Source organism: Pseudonaja textilis, chromosome 1 (assembly GCF_049901715.1).
Source record: "Pseudonaja textilis isolate UNSWEBS1 chromosome 1, rPseTex1.2, whole genome shotgun sequence".
In the NCBI taxonomy this organism is placed as follows: Eukaryota; Metazoa; Chordata; class Lepidosauria; order Squamata; family Elapidae; genus Pseudonaja; species Pseudonaja textilis.
In genome coordinates, this window is record NC_141990.1 from 36,866,208 (window position 1) to 36,882,090 (window position 15,883).

At 37.4% G+C, this 15,883-nt stretch overlaps 1 protein-coding gene across 2 annotated transcripts in view; it reads left to right on the forward strand.

Moving 5' to 3' along the window:
• The first annotated feature begins 1,139 nt into the window (after positions 1-1,139).
• The window catches only part of KCNK12 (potassium two pore domain channel subfamily K member 12), a 47,801-nt gene continuing 33,057 nt past the window's right edge, over positions 1,140-15,883 (forward strand). The window contains exons 1-2 of one of the 2 annotated variants that reach the window (XM_026695391.2): positions 1,140-1,760; positions 2,715-3,441. In XM_026695391.2, the coding sequence (XP_026551176.1) occupies positions 3,099-3,441 (343 nt within the window). In that variant the 5' untranslated portion in view covers positions 1,140-1,760; positions 2,715-3,098. The remainder of the gene's footprint in view (positions 1,761-2,714; positions 3,442-15,883) is intronic. The other variant, XM_087931072.1, reaches the window with a different exon arrangement.

Below are 15,883 nucleotides of genomic sequence, written 5' to 3' on the forward strand. Positions count from 1 at the left end.
GCCAAAGAGAAGCCAGATAGTACAGAAGAGGATCCAACTTGAAGCACAGAAGGAATTGGTTTATGGGAAAATGTGAGGTCTCTTCTTGGCCTATTTCATCAGCTGTCATGGCTAAGAATAAGGACTTATGAACCTTGTAATCCAAGCTGCATAGGTAGCATTTCTGCCATATAGGCCAATGAGGCATAATGATTAGATCTTAAATTAAATCTGAATTAATCTCAATTCAAATCATGACTGCACTATGTCATGTCCTTTTAATTATATTCCTGTTGCTATTTCCTTAATTACCCAATCTTGTAGGAGTCTAAGAATAAAATGAAGAGAGAGAAAATGACCTATAGTTCCTGGCTGTGATAAAAAAAAAATCTTTGATATAAGTCTTGACTTATAATTGCCTGTGTACATCTTAGACAGACTGAGAAAGACTGTTAAAAATTGAAGACCAACATGCACAAATTACTTCTTGTCCATTGTTGCTCTTTCAAAGAACAAAACTGATCACATTTTTTGAACAATATTATTATTGTACACAACAAACAGTGGGATTTCCTTCAGGCAGGAATCAACATTGACTCAAAGACACAAGGCAGCTAAGCAAACAACAAAAAACCCATTCCCTAACATGGTGTCCTCTGAAGTTGCAACTCTTATCACTTCCTCATGTCCTTGGGGATGATGGGAGTTTTTCCCATGATATCTGCCTATATTAGGTGATCCAGTTTAGTTCCATCCAGAGCTCTGAAACATGGACATAGGAAGATTTACATTTCCAACCATGACCTCTGTAAGAACCTGTACTACATATTTATGTAGAGAATGAAATATACTTTTTCCAAAACACATTTTTAGACACTCCTAACCCAAGCATCTGTGTGAGGCACATCTCTTTAAATCAGGAGAGGGGGAAAAAAACCACAGAAGTAAAGTGACAGAAAAATATTTGAAAAGTCTCCTAGACTTTCGCTGAAAAGAAAAGTAGCGAACCTTGGTCCCTGTTTGCAGGATCTGAAAATGCGACTCCTTTTTCAGGATCGAATGTTTGTGGCTGTTCTTTTCCCTGGGGTTTTGGACACCATTTAGCAATGCATCAGCCTATCGCCCACTTCACAAGCCCGGAAAAAGGAGTTACCGAAAATACCTGCCGATCAAAACCGGCGGCAGCAACAGCGTACAGCTTTCCCAGACGAATGGGCAAGGCAGAAATAAATCTCCGCCTCCTCCCGTTTCGAGCTGAGCGCTCCGCTGCATGTTCCGCAATCAACAGAAATGCCGAGAAGGCAATGAAAAGGCGGAGTTGCTGACTGAACAACTCGCGAGCTGGAGCGGCCCCAGCTCCCGCCCAGCCCTCGAAGCTCAACTAGAGGCGGGGACAGAGCGAGGAGTCGCGGGCGCACGCGGAGCTGCAGTGCACTATCCGTGGTGCTGAAACAGCCGCACTTCCTTTCCCAGCTGTTCTCCCATCACCGCGACCCAGCCGTGCAAGAAAAGGAGGCGAACCTCCCACCCTCCCTCCCACCCCAGCCGTCATTCACGTTTGGGACTTACAACTGCATGTTACAGGAAGACTCCGAACTGCTGTGAATAAAAGGACATGGTGTGTGTTGGCTTACGATTAGATTCAAGGGAAACCAGGTTGGGGTTGTGAGGCTTGGCGTGGGTGGCCGGGACTTTGCGAGCGAATGGCAAAATCAGAGCTACTCAATCGGAGGTTGAAAGAGGAGTCCCAAGAAGGTAACTTCAACTGAATCTAAAGAAAGGTAAAAAAAAACAACCCACTGAAGAATATGCTTTGGCAAACTACATCTTATTTGTTTTGTTTGCTCCCCCCCCCCCCCATATTGTCATCTACATGGAATGAACTAATATGGGGAAGGCTGTGCAGGGCGGGTGGCCGGGAGAGAGTGTGGGGAGATATCTGTCTTGATGAATTAGAGAAGCTGGTCCGTTTTGCCCTCTCATCTTAGCCTGTTTTCTGCTATCATCATGCTAAACTTCATATCCAGTGGTGGTTAAATATGGAAGGACAATGTTTCCCCATTTTTAATTCAGATTTATGACGACAGGTATAACTTTACTGGGGAGGGAAGAAGTAATATGCAGCACAAACAAATGCAGTCTTGAATATTCCAAACTTCCAAAATTTTTATTAAACAAATATCAATTTGAAGTGGTTAGAAAGAGAGAAAGTGAGTTTATTGAGTGGAGATCTAAATGAAGTTACATGGGTGTTGTCTCGTTGATTCAGGTTTTCCTCAATCATGAAGCTGTTAAATACTCATCTAGTTGAAACATACAGAAAATGGGAAATGCTGGTCGGATAAAGCTTTACTTAAATTGATTTATTCAAGCAGCTTTTTCCATTTTCTGTGTGTTTGACATTTGAGTAAATGTGCTGAGCATTTACCCTCCTTTATAAATTCTGTTGAATGCAGCTGTCGTTTGTGCTCAGTCTTCACCTCATGTAGCTCTCCAAGTGTATTCAGTACGTGAGAATGCTACCTGCATAGAGTTTCAAGGACTCAGAAAATAGAGCGATGCATAACTGAAGGAGATTCATTTCAAAGTCTGAGGCAAGCATGAAAAGCAAATGATGGGAGGTGAAATGAACATTTGGCATCCTTTAGGAGGAGGACTATCCTAGATTCTGTTGACCTTCTTATCATACATCAGCAACACTAATTTTGACTGATTTTCCCCCCCCTCTCAACTAGACCTGGAAGTCTTTGATCGGGATAAAGGCTAGAATACAAAGAACATGGCCAAGTGCAACTATCTGAGATCGGAGAGAAAAGCTATTCCTTACAAGACACAGCCAGTGCTTGGGCATGGGCTTCGGGGGCAACAGAATTCCCCAAATAGTTCTATGAAAATTGATATGTCTAGGCTGATGTGGGAGAATTCAGTGGAAATCAAGTTAATGGAAGCCTGCATTGACATAAGCATGACAAGCCAATACCCATGACTCAGAAGGGAAACCCTTCAAAAGAAGGATATTTTTTTCTCCATTGGATGCTTTAACTGGATAATATCTCCATGCCAATTCCCCCAATGAGGTGTTGGTCATTTTCCATCACCTTTGTGGTGCTGAAATTTGGATGATGTCTATCAGGAGACTTAAAGGCTGCTGCTGCATGTCACATTTTAATGAGGACAATGGTAGGTTTATCCTTTTAGCAGTACTCATTGTGGCATATCTGACTGCTGGAGCTACCATCTTCTCAGCCATTGAGAGCCCATCTGAAGCAGAAGCACAGCATCGTTGGAACTGGACCCTTCACAACTTTAGCCAGATCTTCAACATTAGTCTCCCTGAGCTGAAAGCCTTCTTAAGAAGCTATGAGGCAGCCATGGCTGCAGGTATTAGGGCAGATGCCCTTCGACCAAGATGGGACTTCACAGGAGCTTTCTATTTTGTGGGCACAGTGGTTTCAACAATAGGTAAGTCTTCTTTCCTTCCTTCCTTCCTTCCTTCCTTCCTTCCTTCCTTCCTTCCTTCCTTCCTTCCTTCCTTCCTTCCTTCCTTCCTTCCTTCTCTTTAAAATACCTAAGTTAGCCTTTCACAATTGGATATTCTCCAGAAAGTGTGAGAAAGCGTTGGGCTAAAATGAGGGAGACACAGTTTCAAGTTCACCCTTGGTCATGGAAACTCACTGGCCAAATTTAGGCCAGTCACTTTCCCCCAATCCTAAGGCTGTTGAACTATGTATGCTGCCTGCAACTCTTTTAGCACAGGGTAGGTTATAAATCCAACAAATAAATGAAAGTATTGACCATTGCTGGCTAAGAATTTTATTGACCACATATCTGGACCTATCCTCTTATTTAAAACTGACAATTTCACATTTATTTTGTGTAGCTGAAGAGTCGTAACCCACTAAACAACCATTGTTCTCTACCATTTCTCTCCCACACAAGTTTAAATGAAAGATTGAAGGAATTTATTTCCCAGTTACATTTAAAAATACAAATCTATAAGTATTCATAATTAAATGTCACTAATTCAAGGGATTTATCTCAAAGTCAATGGAAATCAATCACAGTAAAACAATATCTTCATATACAGTATATTTAGAAGTAAACAGAAAGTTTTCCTAAACTTAATCTCCAAGTCATCAGGATCAACATCATTGGCTGGAAATGCAAGAAATTGCTCCTCAACTTTAGGTTAGGAATCAATGACAAAAATATGTTTTGCTTTTTGCTAAAAAAATCAAAGAATATTACTATGCTTTAAAGCTAAAATGTCAAATTCATGTTTTTGTATTGAAAATCACACAGGAACAGCTAACATATATTATTAAGTATACCAATGCAACAGTTTTCCTGAAAAGGGCATTTACAGATATAAGGTTAAAATCAGTATGCAAATCAGCCTTTAAACCAAATAAAACTTTTTAAAATTAATGCATACATATATCCTTTTCTTTATTACATTCTATGCTGGTTAACCTCAGACTAGTGTTGTATGAGAGTTGAAATGCACTTTTTGATGATATGCAAAAATGGTATGGAAGAAAACAATACAATCAAAATACAAAGGAAGGTCTACATGGGAAGAAAGAAAAGATATTTTTTTGGCTCTCAGAAAGATTAGCAGTTAATACATTAGTGACATTTATTGGTGGCTTTAATTATTTTTCCACAAAGAAAGAAGATTTGAGTAATACACTGTGTGCATGTTCCAAACAAACATAATCGGCTGGTATATTTTAATGAAGTAGAATGGGTGAAGTTCAGAAGTGATGTTTCTTTTTCTAGAAAGCTTTCTTAAGTTGCTATAGCAACTGAAGTTTGGAAAGTGATCTAAAAGTTAGGATGCCTTCATAAACAGAGGTGGTCTCACCATCACGGGAAGTTAATTGTGTTTTATATCTAAAGCAAAAGTAGAATGAATGGGATAAAATGCCCAGTTCCCATTTCCTGCATCCCCGATTTTGTGTCTGTTACCAATTTGATATTGCTAAAATAGTTCTGTATTTTCTGATGGCAAATTTAAAATCAGGCTGAACTAGATGGTGAGTATAGATTCTATGGACATTCCTTCAGAATGAAATTTTATTCAGAACCAATAAAATATTACAGAGTTTAGATTTTCTTCTTTCCCCCATCACCACTTCCCTTCTAGTGATAGGCAGAGTGACATTTAACCTTGCATTACATCAAAGGGAAGTAGAATTAAATATCTATATTTCAAAGCAAAAATTGAATGAATATGTCATAAAATGAGGTATACATTACAGTTTGACGATTGTTAGGTTTTAATATTTAAATCTTAGATTTTAATATTTTAGGAAAGTAGTGATAGTAAGAATTCTAAGAATCAATGTCCATAAATTTTGCAGAAAATTTTGCAGAAAATTTTTACATATTACTTTGTCCATCTACAGCTTCTGCAGGTGGCCTGAAGTTCGATTGATTAATTATGTACATTAAATTAGTGTCAACTTTTAGTGAACCTTTTTTCTCCAAGATAATGTATCCCCAATCTGTTCTTCAGGTCTTCCAACAGTGCACCCATCAGTGCTGTAATTGAGGCCATTCACTTTGCGGCTTGTTATTCTCTTTCTTTCTATCTTTCCAAGCATTGCCCTGAGAGTTAGGTGATGCTAAAAGTGTTGCATGAATTATACTTTGCTGGGTGGGACCTTGTGTCTTCTAGACAGAAATGGCCAACATTGTGTTATATAATCAATCACATTGTGAGGTATCAGAAGATTCAAATTTACCTTCTGCCTATCCCTGTCCTGGCTACCTGCTGTATCTGCAAAGAAAATACTAGCAGATATGGCTGACTTTGTCACATACAGCAAACAATTAAACAATGTTCTTTATTTTTTTCATAAAGAATACCACTTTATGAACCAGCATTATTGGTCACAATCTACTAGTCATTCCCCCATGTCTAGCTCCCATAGTTGTAATCATAATTGTTTTTTTAAATGTCAATACATTCTCCTTCACAAATAGAATAATAAGATGTTGCTATTCTTTGAAATGTAGAGATTGGGAAATATTAGTTTTGAAAGTTGCTTTCCCTGTCAATACTTTCCCTGGCCACACTTCTTTTAACTCTACCTTCTACTTTGTAGTACTTATAGATGAGGATATTGCATTAAATCCACCTAAATATATAAATATCATTCTTATAGCATTGGAGGCACCTGGAGTCACCCTGGCAAGATGGGCAGCATAAAAGTTTAATAAATTGAATCATAACAACAATTACTTCAGAGTAAAGTAGAATATGAGTTGATCAACAGGAGTTTAGCAACTGATTGTTAGCAGCAGCCTCTATCTTTACAAGAAGAGATTATTTGCTAAAACCTATTACTGTATTCCCTACCACTTTCCAGGGCATCTGTAAGGAGGGTAAAATAATGTGAAGATGGTTGGCACAACTGCACACTCAAAGTCTTTCTCTTTTTATGCATGTTACATATAAAGAAATAAGGTTTTAATGGCACAAAGCCATTAAGTATATATCCCTTACACCCTCTGACAGTCCTGAGCACTTTCCTCTTAGCAATTAAATTGAAAAAAGGAATATTTTTTACATGTGTCCTTTGGTCTCATTTAGTCAAGAGAACAAATCTTTTAATTTTCCCTAACACCCACAGGATTGTGAAGTGGATGATAGATCACTTCTGAAGTGAGGTGGGAGCGAGCATATTGGATTAAGGCCAAGGTTAAATGTATTTAAATCTTATGTCAACAATCAATTTCACTAGGTGACCTAGGACCAGTCATCACTACCCATAATATTCGATAATAGGTGGTGAAGAGTACCATTTGTACTGCTCTGAGTTGCTAGGAAAATGATTACAATAACATGAAAATAATTGTTGGATCCAGCTCTAAATCCTTCCTCACTTTTAAAACCAGGTAGTTGGAAATTATTTTTCTGGGTTTTTACCCTAGGGAACTTCTTTCAACACCAATTTTGTAACAGAGACTCCCCGCACCCTCCCCATTTATATATTTATTTTTCTCTTTTACTTCCTCTAGACCCTTTTCTTCTCTTTTTCACAGCAACCAGCACTACCAGATCCTGATTTAACAGTATACAATGTCTTCTTCCTGAGAAATCCTGAAAACTGTAGTGCTAGGCAAAACAGTAGAAACCCTGCAAAAATCTGAACTAAGTTACAAATCCTTGGTCTAGATGAATGAGAAGGAACAGCTTCCTCAGCTTTAATTGGGTTCAATCTTTCATATCATCCAGTGAAAAGAAGGATTAAGTGAACAGATAAAAGTGACAGCAATTCTAACAAGAAGCAGCCATCTTTGGTACTCTCGTTTTTCTTCTTTTTCCTGTTCTATCTTTTTCTTTCTTCTCACCCAATGAGAAAGGGAAAAGAAAGAGGCTACCAGTTCCTTCCCCCTCCACACATACTTGCATACACTAAATTTAAATTTACTGTAGCCACCACTCCCATAGACTCAGGGGTACCAAATACCAACCCAATAAAAAGCAGTTAAAAACATGCAGTACCTCAAGTATCCTGGATCATAACAATAACAAATCAAACCAAATTAGGGACCTACAAACACATTGACACCAGGCCTGAGGCTAAAGCCAGATCTTGAGTGCTTTTTAGAACCCCAGGAGAGAAGGGCCATCTAGGGGGATGCTGTTCCGGAGGTCAGTAGCCATGATAGAGAAGTGGTCTCTATCTCTGGTCCCATAAGATGACAGCCTTCAACAGAAGGGACCTGGAACACACACATAGATAGCTACACAAGAAATTCATGGACATAGAGAAGACAGAACCTTCTTGGTTTTGGCAACCACATGGTGGAATTCCTTTGAATTTTCAGAATTGAGAGCAAAAATACTTCCCATTGCTTTGTCATAGAAAACTAAATATAAATTAATTGCAAAACTTGTTATAAAAATGGTTTCCTCCCCTATGCCCTTCTTTTGTAATGCTTAATCTTTAAAAAGTGTTCCAGAGAACTGGAAAGTTTGCATCCAAACTTTGATGCCATTGTTGTCAGTCCTAAAAGTCTATTTCCCAATAATGGATTTTAATTCTGTTTTTTTCTCTCTCTCGTGAGCCAAAAGAGAAAAAAAAGTGTACTACCTTCTTTTTTTTTTTTTAAACAAGTTTTATTGATTTTACAAACAAACAAAGACAAAACATCATTAAACATTAAAAACATAAAACCTCTTTCCATTGTAGATCCTTACAAGGCAGGTAAAATATTGCTTTATATCACATACTTATAATTTATCCCATTTCCATATAAACACGTAATTTCCCTTTACCAAATTCCACATTGTTTCTCTTTAATCATTATTCAATCATATTTCCTTTCTGATTTATCTGCTATCCAGTCATCAACTTTATATTTCCCTCTGGCTTGTTTATAATTATTCTCATCTAGTCTTCTTCCGAGATTTTATTATTTAATTCTTAATTAAACACACACACATAAAACACAGACATAAAAAACATAAAGCTTTCTTCTAGAAAGTAACTTGGCCCCGGATTACCTCTTTTTGTATGGACTCAGTTGTATTCACGCTTTTCTTATATACCATTACCCATCTTATTTACCATTCTATATCTATTATATAACTCCTCTCCACTTTTGCCTCATCTTAATTCTGTTTTATATATTTAATCTTGCTTTTTTTAAAAAAAATATTTTTATATCTTTTGTCCATTTCTCCATTTACATCTGTCTCATTTCCAATTTAAAAAAGAATAGTTTCCCCTGGAATCACTAATCGGAGTGTGATGCCTTTCTATCATTCCCCTAAGTTAAAATTTAAAATAACACCTAAATCCCAATCAGATTCTGCTTAGTACATTCTACTATTTCAAAAACCAATACTACAATAATAAATCCATAACAATCAACACATTAATCCATTAAACTCTATATTCAAACTAATATTTTAAACATTCCCTTTAGTATTTTATTAGGACTTATTATCTTTCATTATTAAACCTTTTAAAGTTATACCTTGATATTTTAGCCTTTTATTAGATCTTAAAAAGTTCTGATTATCTACTTATAATACAAATACCACTATTACAATACTCATGTGTACTTTGCAGAATCCCCCCCTTTTTTTAAAAAAAACCCATATATTACCCATTATCCCTGAAAAAAATTTCCTTATCTCCATCTTGTCTTATATCTTTGTAACTTTTTTCCCCCTTTTCCCTTTCCTTCTTAGCCCGCCTAAACTTTTTACCCCCTCCTCTCAAAACCTCTGCCTTCTTAATTTCCCCTTTCTGCATTCCTCTTTCCTTTTGCTTTCTAGCATTCTGTTGTTTTTGCATCTTCTTTTTCTCTTTCATAAATATTTTTTTATTTCTTAAGTCCTTCATTTTCGCTCCTCTCTTTCTCCTTTCTTTCTTAGTCACACCGTTTAGTTCATTAAAAATGGCTTCTTCTTCCTCGATTTCTTCCAGCTGTTGTTTAATTTGCTGACACATAGCAAGCGCCATATCTAGGAAACAAAGGGCTTCTCCCATAACATCTTTGCCTTCTTTCTTTGTTTTTAGATATTGTTTTTTTAGTTCATCAAGAGATAGAGCCATTTTAAAGTTTCTTCTTCTCTTTCTGTATCCTCTTCTTAGACCAATCAGTTATTTCAAGGCTTAAAACAGTTCCCAAAAGTCCCAAAGTCCCACAGTCATCAAACAGTCCAGGCAGAGTAGAAGCTTCTTCTTTTTACAGTTTCTCTTCTAGGGGTGAAGTCAAATTAGGGAAAGAAAATTCTCTTTATCTTCAAGGCATCTCCTCCAGCAAAGTCTTAGAGTAAAAATTTGTTTTCCCAAGCCTCTCCCTTCCCACTTATAACAAAGGAGTTTAGGTTTTACCTTCTACCAAAAGGCTGGTTTCCCTTGTCCGTTTGTTAATTCCATAGGGGAGGGAGAGTAACTTCCCCTTTTCGTCACTTTTCTTCGCAGCTGAAAACATCAATCGGGAACAATAGCTTCCAAGTCATTACTTTCCCAGGTGTTAAATATATCCTTAAGGTCCCAGTTCGACCAAGAAAAAACTTTCTTTAAAAAAAGAAAAAGAAAACTCCTTCTCCCTCCTGCGCATTCTTTATCCAATTGCCGGTTTCTTTATGGTGGCCATAAAAAGACCACCGCTGGAACCGTCTTGAGAAAAGGGGGTTATTGCCGGCTGGGGGGGGGGCTTGCGATGCCCCTCACCCCCATCCGGATCCCCCCTCTCTTCAGCTGCCCCAACAGGGCAGCCTTAGCCTCCAAATCCGTCAGGATCGGAGGCACCAAGGCGGCTAGCACAGCAGGAATCGCAGAGAAGGCGAATCCCTGCTGTCAGCAAAGCCGACAACCGGAAGTGTCTAAAAGTGTACTACCTTCTTGTTATCTGCTGCTACTGAATTTTTTTCTGCAACTAATATTCTTTTAATTGGCATATCATTTCATTTAAAATTATTCTTAGTTTATAATAATATAAAGGTGAATTGAATTTATGTACTTTTGAACATTACAATTGGGTGGGAGATACTCTGTATACTCTGTGCTATAGAAAGGTAAGGTCCATATATTTTAATACTTAAAAATCCATTCACTGATGCCTAGATGTCATGTAGTGAATAGCCTTATAATTTTCCCATGCAAAATCAGTGTGTGAATGAGATTCCAAAGCTTACTTTCCTTACTTAAAATTCTACACTCTTTCCTGTGATGTGCTTAACAAAAACTTTCATAAATCTGGAAAATACTTCTGACCCAAATGGCAACAATAGGATCTTACAATTTATTAAGAAATATAAATACCCCAAACAGAAGGCATAATTCAACCATATAATCATGTGATTATATGTAATCATTGCTGCTTGTATTGCTATTACTTTTCTTAAACGTTAATTTTTGATTAAAAAAAAAGAATAGAATAGAATTCTTTATTGGCCAAGTGTGATTGAACGCACAATGAATTTTTCTTGGTGCAAGTGCTCTCAGTGTATCTAAAAGAAAAGATGCATTCAAAAGAACTGAATGAACCCCTCAACCCACCCATCGTAATTCAGCATCATGCCGCAGTTTTTGTAAATTAATGTTTCCTGGAATATGCACCACTAAAACTAAAAGGCACTTTTGGAGGTCCCAAAAGATTTGCTCATTCAGTGCAACAATGGTTGCACATTAACTGAAGTGTGCTGCTATTGCTATTCAAAGGAAGCAGCCAATTCAGTTTGAAAGATGAATTCTGCATTATAACGCAGCTTGGAGGACAGGCAGAGGAAGATTAAAAGAAGGTGAATCACTGGCTATTTGGTATGACTCCATTGCATTTTTATATTGTTCCACATTTCCCATTTTCCTAATGGAGCAAAATCAGTAAATGTCAAAAGGGATCAACTTCACCTTTTCTAGTAATTAGTCTCTGGGTTGGCAGTTTCAGTCCCTTTAGTAAATTATTTTATATTTTGATGTTAAAGCATTATGTTAAAGCATCTTGGGCCAAGCTGTTTCTTGGTTTATTTTTCTCCTTCATACTAAATTTTATTGACACAACAGAACCTTGAAAGTCTGAGTTTTCACTTCCTTCTTTTTTATAGTCCAGTACATTAAGGGGGAGTCGGTTTTAGTTTCTTTTCCATGCTTTCTTTACTTCCCAGACTTAAAGCATGTTTTTGCAACTGCCATTCCTGCCTTGTTCGGTCATCCCTTTGGCAGAAGAGATGTCTCTGAACAATGATATGGAATAATCATCTATTGCAAAACTCCAAGAATTCTAGCTAAAATTGGACATTATGATTCTGTCTTGTCAATTCTTTCTCTCCATCCGCAGGCCCAATCCAAAGTCCTGGCTTGAGCCAATAAAGCTTTATTTGATGTGGGTTCCCACAATAATACAGGACCTCATGATAAGATTGTCCCTAAGTGACCTCCCTCTATCAACCAATTTCAGGAGATTCCTCAGTTTACCAAAGAGCTCTGGGAGATGAAGCAGCAGAAGAGACAGTGGTAGAGAATTGGTATTGGTAAAGAAAGAGCAGAAGTGAACTTGACTGACCATGGAGATCTTCTGTCTGAGCTTACACTGTGGCAATAAGAACAGCAAAGCTTTCCTGTTTGCCCTTGTTGTAACAGTAGACTATACCACCACTACAATATTTACTGTAACTTACTTCCGTTTATGTGGTGAGGCACAAGAAGATCATTCTGAGAACCAATAGGTATCCTGGAAAAATTGCTTAATAGAGCTCAGATTTGGAGTCTGTATGAAAGAGATCTGAGGAGAAGACAACATCTTGCAAGGTTATATGAGATTTATTTCAGTTTCTTAATTCTGAGGAAGAGGTTAGGGTGATTGATGAAATGAGCTTCCTTACTAGTGAGCTTGACCAACTTGGCTCTTTCAGGAAGCTCAGGAAGGAAACAGTATTAAAGGTGGCCAATCTCTAGGAAGAGCAGAGCTGACTTGAAGGACGTAATAGTGATCCAATTCTTAAAGGTGTTCTTCTTGTATGTGGCCATATTAAGAAAGGTGATATGGCTTGTAACCTTCCCTTTTTTGTGGAATATTTCAGATTTGTAGGTAGCCTTGGATATTATTGATCCTGATATCCTTCTGGAATGTCTGCATGTTTGGAAGTTGAGAGCACTGTTCTACAGTGGTTTGGTCTTCCCTAGGCCGCCAGTTTCTGTTCACTTGTTTTAGTTTTGCATTCATACTAAATTTTATTCAAACATATATACCCATTAATTTCTACTAGAATGAATGTTATTGTGATTTTTGTAATACCTATTATTCACATTATAAAGAGACCTTTGTAATAGTGAAATCAATTTTTTGAGGTACTTTAGGAACAACACAAATAATGGATTAGCCAATAGTAGCAAAAACCATTTAAAAGGCACTTTGGCTAATGAAGCTCAAAAAAGGTCTATTTTACATGTCTAAAGAGTAATATTGCTAGAATGTAATCAAAATCTTTAAGGAATTCTAACAGATATTTTACTAGCTAAAATATTATTGTCAAACTGAGACAATGATGAGCAGTTTCAAAATTATGTTTTGACAATCCTGGGGGAGAGAGAAAGAGAGAGGAAGGGAAAGAAGAGAGCTCTTGGCTGTTCTATTGTTCTGTGAGCTGCTGCAAGTGTTTTTACCAATCAGTTCATCATTCAGATGCAAAATACGTTGATGATTATGATATTACTTATTAATATTATATAGTTATAATATTCTTAACACTGCATAATTTAGTTCTATTTTTCAGCTAGATACATTTATAGCCCAGGGATAGACTCTGTAACTTAATTCCAGTTAAAATAAGAGACCTGATAGTACCACACTAGGTTTTTTTGATAGAGGAGGGAACTGCATTTCCCCACCGCTCAATGCAGGTGGTAGTTTCAATAGATTGAAGAACTGCATGGTATTTAGAAGTTGACTTGGAGCAGGCCTGAGACAAATGCCTCTCTCCCTTTTTGTTTTTCACACATTCACTTACACATTCATGTACTCCCGTCTTACTCACATATATAGAAATTACAAGACTTCTCCCAAAAAGATTGTGTAGAAAGTGCCTTGTTTTAAGAAACACTGTCTGTTCAATGGCAGCCAGAATAGATGTTTAGAGGTCATGAAAAGGGAGATTTATCCCTAAGCTGCTTTAACTTGTAATTGGTTACTGGTGTTATTTCACTACCTAATTACTACATTTTACGTGGCTTGATTCTCATAAACTCCCAACATTATTTAAAATTTGAAAGTATTCAGTTACAATGCTACACGCTGAAAGGTTTTATTTATCCCTTATTCATACATCAGTGTGTCCACTTGCAACCACCATAACTGCTCTGCCCACAGTCATGTATTTCAGTATGTTGTTGTGTGGCCCAAATGTATGGAAGAACAAAAAATGTTGGGGCCTGATTTGTGAAGTCTCTTCACAAGGATCCTGTGAGATGCCTTTGTACCATTTTGCTGGTAGGGCCAGCCAGTCTTTCTTACTCGGTGCCAGTGAAGTGCTAAATGAGGCTATGGACACTTCTTGTTTCCTTTTAAATGCTTCTGAGCATAGTGGTGTCCATGGTCAAGAAACACTTGTGAGAAAATGAAAAAGGAAAGACAGAGAAAAAGAGAAAGAGATGTTAATGACATTATATCCACTCAATCCTATCATTTAGCAGACCAAAGTGAGTAGTAATGTTCAGGGACGGGCTACAACCTGTTTAACAACTAGTACTGTGAGTGCACACTTCATGCGCACACATATGCAACATTTGCTAAACACTGATTTGAACCTCTCCAGCTCATCTTCTAGCCTTCTCCGGTAAGTAGAACAGCTGAGGCACAGTAATCCACTTTGCCGTGTGAATCAGCTGAGCTGCAAAAGAAAGAAATGTAAAACAGGATAGCACAGGGGCAGTTGGGTGGGGCCAACCGATCATCATTCGTGAGGGTTTGCTAGAATCAGTCCAAACCTGCAGCAGCCCACCACTGGTAATATTGGACCTAACAAGACAGATTTTTACCTGACTACAAAGGCTGATTCTAAGAGAATATGATTTCTGTTTCCAAAATCAATTTATTAACATAAAGTTTACATCAGATTTGGGGGAAATATTCATGTGAATGGTTTTGTTTTTGTTTACTTAATGCCCCCTAAATTCCAGAAAAACAAATGATGCTGCTAGGTATCTAAATTTATTCCTTCTTTCCTGTTCCATCTTTTTCAAAAGAGGCCATAAAGGTATATATGTTTTTCCCCTATCGTCATATGAATTGAATGAGTTTAGATGAGGCTAAGAGAGAATAAAAAGCTCCACAATAATAGAACAAATTTCCCAAAAAGATAATGGGCACCCTTTCAAGTGGAAGCTTTGATTACTGAACTGGAGGCTGATAGCCTAACTGGCCCCTTTCAAATCAATGTTTGTTTGACATCTAATCATCTTCATAGCTGGATGGAGATTTAAGTTGGATCTTTTCTGATTCTCATTTGACACTCCAACCTCTACAAAGTAAAAAAATTCCTCATTCTTGGTATCAATTTATACAGACATAAACTAGAAGATTTTGCCATTATCTTTAATCTTTGTATATTAAGTACTAGCTAAGGCCCAACATGCTAGAAATGCAGCAAGTCAGAAAGAAGTTTCATGGGTGACAAAGTTAGTGAAGCAATGCATCAAGAGATTTACAGTAAAGAAATCTTGCAATCATAACCATATCCTTGTCAGATCTGTGGGAATTTGAATAAGATATCCAAACATGCTACATATTATACAGTGCTACCATTTCTTCTTTTCTAAGATGAAAAATCTTGAAAGTTATGTAGATGAGTAGTTTCCAACACCTTCATTGTTTAGCTTTCCATTTCACAGCTGACTTTGCCATCATTTGCCCTCCCCCCCCCACCCACAAGTCAACAGAACTTGCTAGATAAATATACATACATCTGCAGTACAGAACTAGTAGGTGAAATATCTTTGTTTTAATTGAGGAGTTGCTTCCTGGTAGGGTTTCCACCCTACCTTGATAAAAATGGAAGCTGCAATGTTATAAGTTCTCATTCAGATAAAATCAAATACAGCATGCCACTTAGTGTCAATGATGCTCCTTAATGAGGAATAGCAGTTATTCAGATGTAAATATTCACAATCCTTGTTCACAATTCAAGAAAGAGGTAATAATGTGTGGCCTACAAATCTCAGAATCTCCTTGGACTTTGTGCTAAAGAAAATGTAATGGGCAACGCCATCTATTGGAAAAGTTTGTTCACCATAGCTTTCTTTGGGATTTAATTAAAATGTGGGAAGCCAAGTAGGCAAAAGGCCGAAGTGTGGATTAATTAGAAGGAAAGGCATGAATTCATATACAGTGGTATCTTGGTACTCAACTGCTTTGAAACTCATCATTTTGACAAAAA